We start from the raw sequence: 12,348 nt of genomic DNA, 5'->3' as shown, positions 1-12,348 counted from the left end.
TTATTTTTACCTCTCCGCTATCAGACACTTATCCTACTGTTGCATTCACTGGAGTTGGAATAGTAATTTTTACCTTTCGGCTATCCAACATTTTCCCTACTGTTGCATTAACTGGAGTAGGAATAGTAATTTTTTCTCCTCCGCTATCCAACACTTGCCCTACTTTTGCTCTCACTGGAGTGGGAATAGAAATTTTTAGCCCTCCGCTATCTAACACTTTCCCTACTGTTGCATTAACTGGAGTGTGAATAGTATTTTTCCCCTCTGCTTTCCAACACTTTCCCTACTGTTGCACTCACTGGAGTAGGAATAGTCATTTTTACCCCTACGCTATCCAACACTTTCGTTACTGTTGAACTCACTGGAGTGGGAATAGTCATTTTTACCTCTCCGCTATCCAACTCTTATGTTACTGTGTAGTCACTGGAGTGGGAATAGTAATTTTTACCCCTCCGCTATCCAACACTTTCCCTACTGTTTCACTCACTGGAGATGGAATAGTAAATGTAATTATTTTGCTATCCAACACTTTTCCTACTGTTTTATTGATTGTATTGGACAATTTAAGTTTAAATAGTTTTCATAGTTCATGTTTTAATGTATTGTAGAATTTTTTAATGTTTTAAATTACTTATATATATTTTCGATTTTTGTAAAATATTAAAGTTTTAAAATAAATTAGAGATAATAGTTTATTGATAAAATGTATATATATGTATAAATTATTATGTTTGTGTGTTTATTTTTATTTAATTGAGTTTATTTGTAATATGTTGTAAACATGTATATTACATTTAATTTATTTTGCTAAAATTAATATTAAATATATATTTTATTTTATATATATTTTAAAATCGATAATTTTTACATCTATATGTTTAACTTCGATGTTTTTGATTCAATATGTTTGTGCTTACCTGTGTAGGTATGGGAGTCGATATTTTTGTTATCTATATATTTTTCTGATATCTTTTACATCAATGTTTTTTACATCAATATTCTATCACTGAACCCTACTAGGCATGGGCTCTTCCTCATTAGTTCTAAGCATACTATGACTCTAGCCATTGGGCCCTTTGCTGACCAAGTTACAGGGACTAGAGCCATGGCCTTTCCCATTAATGCTAAAAGTGTGACGTGGATGTCGGCTGTTGACCTGTGCAATAATTGCTAAGTGTTTTACAGGAACCCTAACTAGGAATTCTTCATCCATGACCATTGTCAGTGTGGCCGGAATCTAATGTAGAACCCATCTACACCACTACCAATCGCCATGATGGAGGAAAGTCCTTAAATTCTAGCCCCAATCTGTAACACTCAACCCATGTGAAGATAAAAATCCCTCTGGCGTACCAGCATGCTCCCATACAATGGGAAGTATAGCTCAGTTGTTGGATTCCAACCAGCCCGAGCACTGCAGGAACGTAGCAAGCACCAGTCACCTTTCCCTGCCCACTGACCACTCACAGGACAACCACTATGAGTAAGACCATGAACCTGAAAAGAGGGTGGTTTGAGGAGACACCAAGTCTGCCACCCTTGTGAATCACTAGGATACTGCTCCCTTCTTCCTCCACGCTTCTGCACCTGTAGGAAAGACAACCTTTTCATGTAAACATTTTCCACAGGGTAGGTCCCAGCCCCTTTTGACCATGCCCTGACACACACACATAAACAACCCCTCTTACCGGTTTACAGCGCAGGCTTTGCTTCGTGAAGGCACTTGTAAACACCAATGCAAGAGCACTGGAACGCTAAATCATAATGCAATGCTCTCAAAATAAAAACGGGAGCTCTTAATCAGTGTCCTTAGTGAAAGGGGAAAAAAGGACTTTTACAAGTACCAGAAAAAAACCCCGTCATGAAACTGGGATCGGAAGGGAACCGGGACTGTTTTCGCAAGGAGTGGAATCCCAAACAAACCCCAGCGTCGGAGGCACAGCTATCGCGGAGTGACCCAAAACGTCACGTCCGCGAACAACGACGTGAACAGGCTTCTAACCAAGACGCGCTGAACACAACCGCGGCTTCCTGACTTTCGGTAGCAAAAGCCTTCACTGACCGAAAAAGAAGACAACTAAAGGAAAGTGAACGGGAGCCCCCGGACACCCACCACCCCACTACGCTGGGTAGGGAAAGCAAGGGGAAATAAGGGAAACACCAACCCGGGACCCTACGCTAAAGTACCACAAGGAGGGGACAAGGACGGGAGAAGGGAACAGAATGAGTATTGCAAAAAGCAACAGGGTTTCTTCTCACGAGCCCGTGAAGAAGACGGGGAAAAAGGTTTCAATCGGCAAAATAGCGTTCTCGAACAGCAGCCAGCAACCGGAATCCAAATTTAGGCGATTTCAAGCAAAGAGTAAAGGTAGGACTACTCTTTTATCCTACAGGTCATTGATCATGTGATACCACGGCATGGTCACTGAGAAAGGACTAGCTGCCCAAAACCCTAACACCAGTCTCCTAATGCTGACTGCTCCTGCTTAAGCTGGGAGTGAGGCCTCAGCACGGATTAGGTACTTCCATGAAGCCCAAAACTTGAAATGTTTTGCATGCTTTATAAAGTGTTCGAAGGATAATTTATTTTAAAATCCTGTACGGAATGGATATAGTGAACTAACATGGTTTATGTCTCTAGTGATTGGTGATTCCTGACTTTTCTCTTTAAAGGGGGAGAAGATATCTTGTTTGGTGGGGACAATTACAGTGCATGAACGTTTGAAGGAGCTGTCTTGATACTAGTTGTAGTGGGCTCCGCTCTCATTACCAGGTGAAGAACAGAATCTGATTGGTGTTTCTTCATTACATTCCATGATTTGACATAGATGAGGGAGAATGTCTGATTGAAATCTACATTGCTTATTTTTAACTTTGCAATCATTGCCTGTATATCCTTATTTTATTCTTAAATGATTTTCAGGAAGAAGCTGTGTCTTCGGGGGTCTGAAGCCAGTCCAAGGCACCCATGTCTACGTTTCCTCCACAAAGCACCACACAGATGTTCTGCATCTCCCTAGAGAGGGCCTGGAAACGCTGTGAGAGCACAACTGCCACTCCAACACCCGCCGTGGGTTCGATAACCAGCTTCATCCGCTCCCACACCAGCTGGGTCGCCCGCTGTTGGGACAGAATAGCAAAGACAGCAATTGGTTAACACTCTAGCAGACACTACAATTTGAGACAGAGAACCCACAGAGATGGCGTTGAACACTTTTGGAAAGAAATTAATTCAGATATACTAGCATGGAGAGGAACCATATTAGTCATTACTGATGCTAGAAACTATCACATGACACATTGTGGACTAGCAAGTAAGAAATCAGAGAATAGAAAACAAAACAAATTAAATATTATTTTAAAGAAAACAGTGAGAACAAACCTAGGAAATGTGACATTATCTTCACTACTTCCATATCTCAAAAATTATTTTATTTAGATTATATCTGAGGTGAACAGTCCTTTGATTTAAACTATTAGAAGGAAAAGTTCCCTGATGACAACAAAATGTCTCAAGTTACAAGCTCACCACTGACTTCTGATGTGATTTACAGGTCATAAGTTTGAATTCCATTAAATCCTTTCATCCTTCCCAAGTGGATCCAGAGTGTGCCATCAAACTGGTTAAAGATAAAAGAGGCTGTATACAGGCTTATGGGCTCATTAGTATGCGCCCACCATACCCCTGGGGAATGGGACTGCCCGCAATGCTTGCGACGGTCCCGCACCAACAAGTAGAATTCGCCCGCCACAGTGGCGGGCGCATCCCGCATTTGTAACATTGGGCGCGCGGTGCTAAAAGCACTGCCCGCCGCAATGTCCAAATGCAAGTTGTGCGTTTCAATGCACAATGTGACAGGCACCGCGCGGTGCCTGCCACGTTGCACATTAAAATGCAGGGGGGTACCATAGGTACCCCCATGTGCACCCCCCACTCCCCAGAATCCCTGGGGGCCTGCTACGGGCCCCCATAGTTGAAGACTGCATGCCAACACTGACACGGAAAGGCATTCCACCAGCATGATGCTAATATGGATGGCGGTGCCTGCAGGGCACCGCCACCATATTCCTGGGCTTTTCCACCCGGTAGACAATCGGGCGGATTGCCTACCTGCGGAAAACCGGCGGGCGGTCTTCCCGTCCGCCGAGGTCCCCTCCGCCATGGAATTTATGTGCGGGTGGTGGTTTTTGGCGGGCGGATCGCCACCGCCATAAGGGTGGTGGCGATCTGCCCGCTATCTTAATGACCCCCCCTAGTATGGCAGAGGTGCAGTCATAAATGCTATAAAACACACATTATTACTAATCGTATTTGATAGGAACTGCCCTCATTACCAACAATGCATCTCAAGATGGTTTAGTGCAGAGGACACTTGAATTTCCTGTTTTGTGCAGTATATAACAAAGGACAGTTTTAAGGCCACATGTAAGTGTTTGGTTTATTACGGCATTGTCGGCTAGTTAGACATTGGCTTTAACTGTGTCCCACAAACACTAGAGAAGAGGCGCTATTTGGTTCTTGGAGTGGGGTGGGCAATTGCCAGTATCAAGCATGAAAAGAACTCAGCAACATGTTATAACTTGTGCTATTGCTTTGCATCCTTTCCCTTACTTACCTGTTCCCTGCTGCTCAGCCAGTATGACTATGATGTGTGTGGAATGCTGGAGTGCCTGATGTGGTTGACAGAGAGACAGTTGAAGTGTGTGGGCTGAGGAGCAATGATGCTGCTCCTGGTGGGGCTGAACTTCTTAACTTGTACTTACCATCTAAACCTGTAACTAAGCCTAATAGAACCCCTACTTATAACCTACTTCATGGCTACCTTTGGACTTCTTTTGGATTGAAACATAAGTATTTTCACAATTCTGTGAATTTTCTTGTTGACTGTTATGGGACAACTCCATGTTACAATTATGCTGACCAGTCTCTTTTAAAGCGATTGTTTCAAGTGTGCTTCTCATGAGTAGAAACACACTTAAACTGTCCTCTTTCAGCACAGCAACACAATTTTTTTGCTGCACTTCAGCCTCTACCACGTTGGTGCTGGTTTAAATATCACTGTTAAAATTCACCCAGGTGACAATATCTACCGCCCGGAGACAGAATCTCTTGACTCACATCGGCAAAGTTACATGACCCAGTCAATACCTTTATTTCCTCCTCACTAACTGTGAATACGTCATCCACCAGACTGCGGATTACGGGCCAGGTGCTAGCTCCAATGCTTGTCTTGATTGCATCAGCAATGGTTTCTGGGGGTGTCAGATTGGGGGTCAGTCTGTCGTTCAGCTTTGACTGGAAGCAGTCATCTGCGTTCTTGGGTTCAGCCGCGAACACCTTAACATCTGGCCTCAGGGCCTGTGGAAAGAATGTACTGGTGAGGATGTGAAAAAACACGAAATTATGGTAATGAGGGAAAAGCAATGAACACACACCCTCTGTTCATGAAGTGAACCCAACCAAAAGTAGAGGATAAGAGCTCTAACAGTGCCTCAGGGGCAAGTGCCACTGCCTTCTCACTGAAAACTGCCAGACACCTATAGGGGGCGCACGGGGCAAGCAGGGGCTACTGGGTCTCAAGCAAAGGGGTTGTGGTCATTTGTCTGTGCTGTACTCTGGCTCTGTAAAACAGGGCCAAGAACAACCCCTTCAGAACTTGACTCCCTTTGGTAGCGATGGCAGGCAGTCAATGGCTTCCAAGGCAGGTAGAGTGTGGGTGCTCGTGCTCAGGAATCAACTAACAAACAGCAGCGCAAAAAGTGATTATCCAACCCAGTGCTTTACTTTCAAGAAGAAAAATAGTTAAATGTACACTACAACCAGGGCTTTAAATGGGCGGTACTCACCGGTACTGAGCAGCGGCGCTTCTTATTTGTATCCCTTCAAGTACCGGCACTTCTCCCCACGCCAAGGAGAGCACTGGTACTATTGTCGGATATATTGTTCATTGCCATTTCTGCGGAGGCAGGGTGGCGCCTGCCTCTATCATACTCTGACAGCCAAAGTGCCCCTGTAGCCTTGTGCTGAGCCCCTGAGGAACCAGAACCGTTCATCAGCAGCTCAGTTGCATTATGTCTCTCACGTGTAGGTGTCGAGAATTTTACCTTCACACTGAGCTTGAGAGAGCAGTGTCAATATCATTCACTGCTCTGTCAATCACATTTACACTATGGTGTGCATTGTGCACACCCTGGAATCCAGGCGACCCACTGAGAGCGGCAATTAAGGAAGCCACGGGAGGTAAAGAGGTAAAAATATCCTTTACTCTGCGTGAGCCTTTTGTGTGAGTGTTTGCTTGTGAGTGTTTAACGGCTTGTGTTTGCGTTTATGTGTAAGGGAAAGAGGAATATATAGAGTCTGGAAAGTCTAAGAAGGTATTTTAAAGAAAGTGTGCGGACTGCTTTGTATGTGCATGTGTGCTCGGGCCTGTGTGAGTTTGTCCGCACACGAGAATTTGAGTATTTAAGCCCAATGCAAATAAATAATAATAATCAGAGCCACTGACTTTATGCGTTAGGGTTGATTAAATTATGCAACAACAAAAGGCAATTTATGCTGCGTAATGCAGAATAGTTCCTGATTGTATTACTTCATTACTTTGTAATTTGTATACTTGTTAACACTGTCTGGGCATAGGTTACCCTCCAGTTTAAACATAGCAATAAGCAACAGGAAGGTGAGAAGTCAACCAAAGGTCAACCAAAGGGCCTTCCACTGCGCAGCAGCATGCTGGTACGATTTTACTAACTTTTGAACTGTCTGAGGTAGAAACAATGTTAGTTTGTTAAAATCTGAAGATTATGCATCAGATGATGTGGCAAATGTGTCAGATCCATAATTTATGTGAAAAGGAATCGCATAATTCTACTTTCCTGACAAGAACAGTGTGGCATCAAGAAGCTGCACTAGATAAACAAGTACTGGCAAATGGTAACGCTAGTGCAATTGTTAATTCAAAAAAGATTATTGCACACAAAAAAAGAAAACATGCCTCCTATATGTGGTGAGCTTAAGCATCCTAAAATTAATTTAAATAGAAAAAGGATTTATCATTGCATATAATTTAGCAGTATCAGTGCGCCCTATCAGGCATTGGAATTAAAATAGTTTTTTGGTTGGGGGTGGGAGAAGTTTAATACAGCGCAAACTAGACTCCAAGGTATTAGAGCACTTTACATGAGCACCAGTTGAGTTACAGATGGACACATTAATTTTGTTGTGAGGCATAGGTAGATTTATTAATTTGCCCAGAATCACAGGATGTTAAGCATGCCTGTCGAGACTTGAACCTGGTTCTCCAGCTTCAAAGTCAACTGCTCTAGTTGTTTTGGTAACATTCTCTCCTCAACTGGTTTAGAACCCCTTTTTAGTTTTAATATACATCACATGGAAGTATGATTCTTATTAGTGCAAGGAAAAGCTACATTGGCCTTAATCACTGAAACCTGGATACCTATTTTAAACAAACACAGGCGCATATTATCAAGAATGGCGTAAAAATTATCACCGGTTTAGCGGCAGAAAACTGCTGCTAAATCGGCGACAATGGGCTTGATAATATGCCCTGGAGAATTCCAATAGAAGCCCATGTTCACACCAGAACATGGACTTCTATTGAAATTCTCAAAAAATGCATTAAAAGAGTGCCGTAGGTTGTGGACAGAGCGTCCACCCCCCCAAAATGCGGAGTGGGCGAGGCGCTTAGGACCCGGACTTGCATGATCCGTCAGGATGCCGGCCTCACGATTGGCAGGTGACCGGAAGTGCATCATCGCTGGGCACCGCCGTCAGGATGGCCTGGGTGGGGTATAAAGACCCTGTGCCCCTTTCTTACCTGGCCATCCCAGCGGCGTTGAGGACCGGCACCTGCAACCAAGACATGTCAGCAGGCAGAGAGACTTGCAGAATCCATCCTTTGTACTTAATGTGTTCTTTTAGGTTGTCTTTCACTGTAGACAATACGCCCCTGTTAAATCATCAATCTGAAAAGAAAATGTGGGTTGTGAGCTGAGATTCCTTCTGTGTCAGAAGACACCACAAGTCAGTCAGTCTTGAATATTTGAGGCCACAAACATATTTCAATGTGTTACGTAGGATAGGTAGAACTAGGACTTTAGAAGTTCCTAGATGGTCAGTGGCTTCAAGCAGAGGGTGGCAGATGCTAAGTATTCTAAAGTGTGGTAGCAGTAATGCATGAATAGTAATACTGTTCAAATAATGTAATGTCATCTTTAGGGATAACTGAGCTAAAATAATGAGATGTGCATAGTGTTACAAATCAATAAATCCGTATTTGTAAAGCGCAAACTACTCACCCTTACGGGTCTCAAGGCGCTGGGGGCTGATGTGGAAATTAAGTGAGCTATTGCCCAGAGTCACACGGTGCTGAGCTGAGCTGCCACTGGAACCAGGGATCGAACCGTGAGCCCTATGCTCTGAAGTCAGCTACCCTGGAGAATATTTAGCTACTCACCAACTAACGATGATGTAAGAAGACCAGGTGTGAGGGAGACATGATTACACATCTGCCTTAATGCTTGGCTGTATCATGCCTGGGCTGGGAAATTCATGACTCATAAAGAGGGATAGCTGAAAAGTTTGACATCCCCCTACCAGACGCTAAAAATGTTTGACATTAATTTGTTTCCGTACCGCTTAAAAACCAGGGACTAACACAGGTCCCACCCATCCCTGCGTCTACTATGCTCTGCACACCCGCTGCAGACCCAGAATGACAGTGCCCAAAGTAACATACTAAACTACCAACACCCAGAATACCACAGTGCTGAGATCTCTTTGCATATAATAAGAAATGAGGATGAGCCCTCTAAATGAGGATCGCTTCAAAACTATGGTGCTAAAGGAGGGACGATGCCCAGGTCTGTACAAATACGGTTTGGTGTTACCTGGTTTAAAGAGGTAGTCTAGGAGTGTGCATGTTGAAGCTGCTGTGACATGGTTTTCCCCGGCAACCTCCTTTTATGTAGTAAAGATAGGTGGAAGGAACATGGCCACTTAAATTACAGACCCCAAATGTATACATGTCAACATATAGGGAATACCTAAGAGTTATTAGAGAGATACATTTTAATTGTATTTACTGTTAGCTTTCTTGAGAATGAAGGAAAAAGGATGAGAAAGTTAAAATATAATTTAAAGCTAAAAGTCTTCCCTCTGTTTCACAAGTTTTTGCATGCATGCCATTATGAACTAAGTGCTATTCTTCGTGACCTCATCCTGATCTTTTCGTGGTCTGTGTTCTCTGTGAGAAACAAGGTTCCGAGCAAAGATCTGAAATTCCAGAGGCAAGGTCTAATAGGGCTGAACCAGGACCCCACATTACTAGTACAAGATAGTACAATGGTGGCCCAACATCACTCTGTGCTGGCCTAAATACAGCAACGGCTCATGATCAGACAAGGAAGTTTAAAAATCACAGTGTTGAGCAGTGTGAAAACATTTCTGGCCAAAGACCACACAGAATATGTCAAGATCACTTTAAGTGCAATGGCCTGCATACATATTTTAGTGGTTCATAACAGCAAAATGGCTATTAATTACTAAGCATGTGTTATGTCACATGTGCAGAGGGAATCTGCACATATGGGGAATTTGAGATTACTAACAAGGACAATGCAAATACAAAATGAATACACATCAGATGGAAGAAGTGCCATTGTATCCTATCTCACCCCTAGCCGCGCCCACTAGCCACACCCCTAACTCAATTTGATGAATACCTGCACTTATTTTTTTTCCATTTAAAGCACTGACTACAACTAAATACTACGCACACAATACAGGCAAGTGTCCTGGTGGCTGGCGTTGGCTGTGCCTTTACTCACTACATTCCCCCGTTTCCCTCCTTCTAGAACATGCGGTTCCCCCCAGGGAAAAAGTTATAGTGCGATTAGAGATTCCCACAAACCATCCGGCCACACCCCATTGTTATATTGAAAGTGTGCTCATCTCTCACACTTTAAAGTTTGTTCTCAATGAGTGATGTCACGCTTCCTGGTGCCTCCCGCGTTGCTAGGCAGCAACCCAAATTCATCCCGTGCCGCCTCTTTCCCACTTCTATGGAGGGCATGCGCACTGGTGACTGGTGAAGCTTCATCGGTGCTTCAGACACCTGCGCCGCTGTCACGTCTTCGGCAAGGTTGCTGCTGGCAGGCGGTGGCCTCCCTGGCAGGAGTACCTAGCTGTCTTTGCAGATGTGGGATCACCAGTGCTTTAAATGGGCCAGTACTTACCGGTACTGAGTACCGGCACTTCCAAATTTTTGGGCCGTCAGTACCGGCACTTCTCTGTATCCAGGGAGAGTACCGGTACCCTGATCGACGGCAGGCTCAGGTTAGGCATCTCCTCCAGGGCAGAGCTTCCGTGCAGCTAGTAAGTTAATGAGCTGTTAAGTAGCAGCCCTTCCGCCGAATTACTGCTGAAGATTCCAGAAGCACCCATTTCATTGTTCCAAAGCTGCAGGGGTTTGAGTGGGCATTTGTCGCACTGTGATTAACAGGGTAGGGTCTCTAGACAGACCCTGCACTGTCAATCAGGTGTGCAGCGACCATTCAGATGAAAATGCTTTATTTAGCCCCTTACCCCCACCCCTCCCTCAGGTGCGTGAAATGAGTTGGGGCCTCCAGTCACTAATCCAGTCCCATTTAGGTATGGCACTGGCCTTAGTAAAGTGAGTGGCAGCACAAGACAGTCCTCTTCCTCTGTCAGTTTTCTTTTCAAGTTTTTGTTCAGCACAGGAGCTGCTTCCCTTTACATGATAACAGCTACTGACCTGGGCAATTGGTTCATGGGTGTGAAGTTAGCCCTGCCCTTAGGGCAATGAATAGCAGGGAACCTGCAGCGCTCCAGGAAACTGGTGATGTATTTGGTTGGGGGAAGGACAAGGTGAACATAGAGAGGAAGGGGGAGGAAGAAACGTAAAGAAGTGAGATGACAGGTGGAGTTAGCATTGCCACCTTTTCAGATAAAAATGACAGATATTTGTTGAGTTCTGAAATCATAAATGGGTTTAGAAATGGTACTTTAACAAACATTTGTGTAAAGTCAAAACTCTGGTACATTTCTTGTTAACTTTATATATATATATGAGTGTATGTGTATATATGTGTGTGTGTGTATGTATATAAGTGTATAAATGTATGTATATGTACACACACACACATTATATATATATATATATATATATATATATATATATATATCGTGAACAAGGCAGCAGTGGCTGCTGAATCGCGTAGATGTTAACCTCGTTACAATAAAAGCACAAGAGTGTCTGAAATCTTACCTGGAGTGCCGGATGATTATTTGTTGAACTACGGATGGTCTTATACTCGATATATATATATATCTATATATATATCTATATATATATATATATATATATATATATATATATATATATATATATATACACACACACACAAATAATGAAATATAGCAGAACAAAATAGTGGCCAGGTGGCAAACTGAGGAGATGAGTACAGCATGGAGGGGAGAACTGGAGTCAAGTGGGGAAAAAACTGTGAGAAAATGTAAGAGACTTGTTGAGAGAGTAAGGCCGAAGTAGGAGTAAGAGAGACAGGAATCACGAGAGAAGGTTAGAGGCTGGGTAAAGATGAGAGGCAAGTGGAGGGGATATGTGGATGTAAAAATACGAAACCAGGAAGAGACAGGAAGAGCCTGGTCTTATGAAAGAGTGCAATGGCAGCTCTTTGAATGGGCCAGCACTCACAGGTACCGAGTACTGGCACTTTTTTTTTTATTACTAAGTACTGCACTTCTCTATTGTGAGGAGAGTACCGCTACGCATGAAAGGTAGGCGGATTGGCTGCAAGTGCTGGTGAGCACTAGGCTGTCAGCGTTGGAACCTATCTGACAGCCAAGGCCCACTGTATTCCTGAGCTGCAGCTGAACTATTCAGCATGGGCTTTTTTGCATGATGTCCCTGTGTTCACCATCACACTGTGTTTGACAGTGGAGGCCCCATTTAGACCCTGTGCTGTTAATCATATTCACACTATTATGTGGATTTGTGCAAACACAGGAAGGAGACAGCGACTTTTAAAAAAAGCCATGGGAGGTAAGGAGTTTAAAATGGCTTTAATCACACCCAAGACTGTGTGTGAGTGTTTGCATATGGCTGTGTGCTTGCCTGCTTGTGTGTGTCTGTACTTCTGTGACAGAAATAGGGAGAGAATTAGAACATGCTCAGGAGATATTTTAAGGGGACAGTGTGGAATGCTTTTGTGTACATGTGTGCTTGTTTCTTTCTGTGTGTGTGTGTGTGTGTGTGTGTGCGCACGCTTGAGAAGTTATAGTATTGTGCC

General features: G+C 43.6%; 1 protein-coding gene across 1 annotated transcript in view; it reads right to left on the bottom strand.

The window, feature by feature from the left end:
- Positions 1 to 964: 964 nt before the first annotated feature.
- Positions 965 to 12,348, bottom strand: part of LOC147730376 (serine racemase-like) — a 95,902-nt gene continuing 84,518 nt past the window's right edge. Inside the window, exons 7-9 of the mRNA XM_086955182.1 lie at positions 5,150 to 5,359; positions 2,460 to 3,120; positions 965 to 1,383 (exon numbers count right to left, since the gene is read on the bottom strand). Coding sequence (XP_086811308.1) covers positions 2,920 to 3,120; positions 5,150 to 5,359 — 411 coding nt within the window. The 3' untranslated portion in view covers positions 965 to 1,383; positions 2,460 to 2,919. The remainder of the gene's footprint in view (positions 1,384 to 2,459; positions 3,121 to 5,149; positions 5,360 to 12,348) is intronic.

The sequence above is a fragment of the Lissotriton vulgaris genome, chromosome 2_1 (assembly GCF_964263255.1).
Source record: "Lissotriton vulgaris chromosome 2_1, aLisVul1.2, whole genome shotgun sequence".
In the NCBI taxonomy this organism is placed as follows: domain Eukaryota; kingdom Metazoa; phylum Chordata; class Amphibia; order Caudata; family Salamandridae; genus Lissotriton; species Lissotriton vulgaris.
Note: the sequence above shows the minus strand (reverse complement) of the source record. Positions and strands in the feature narration are given on the sequence as shown.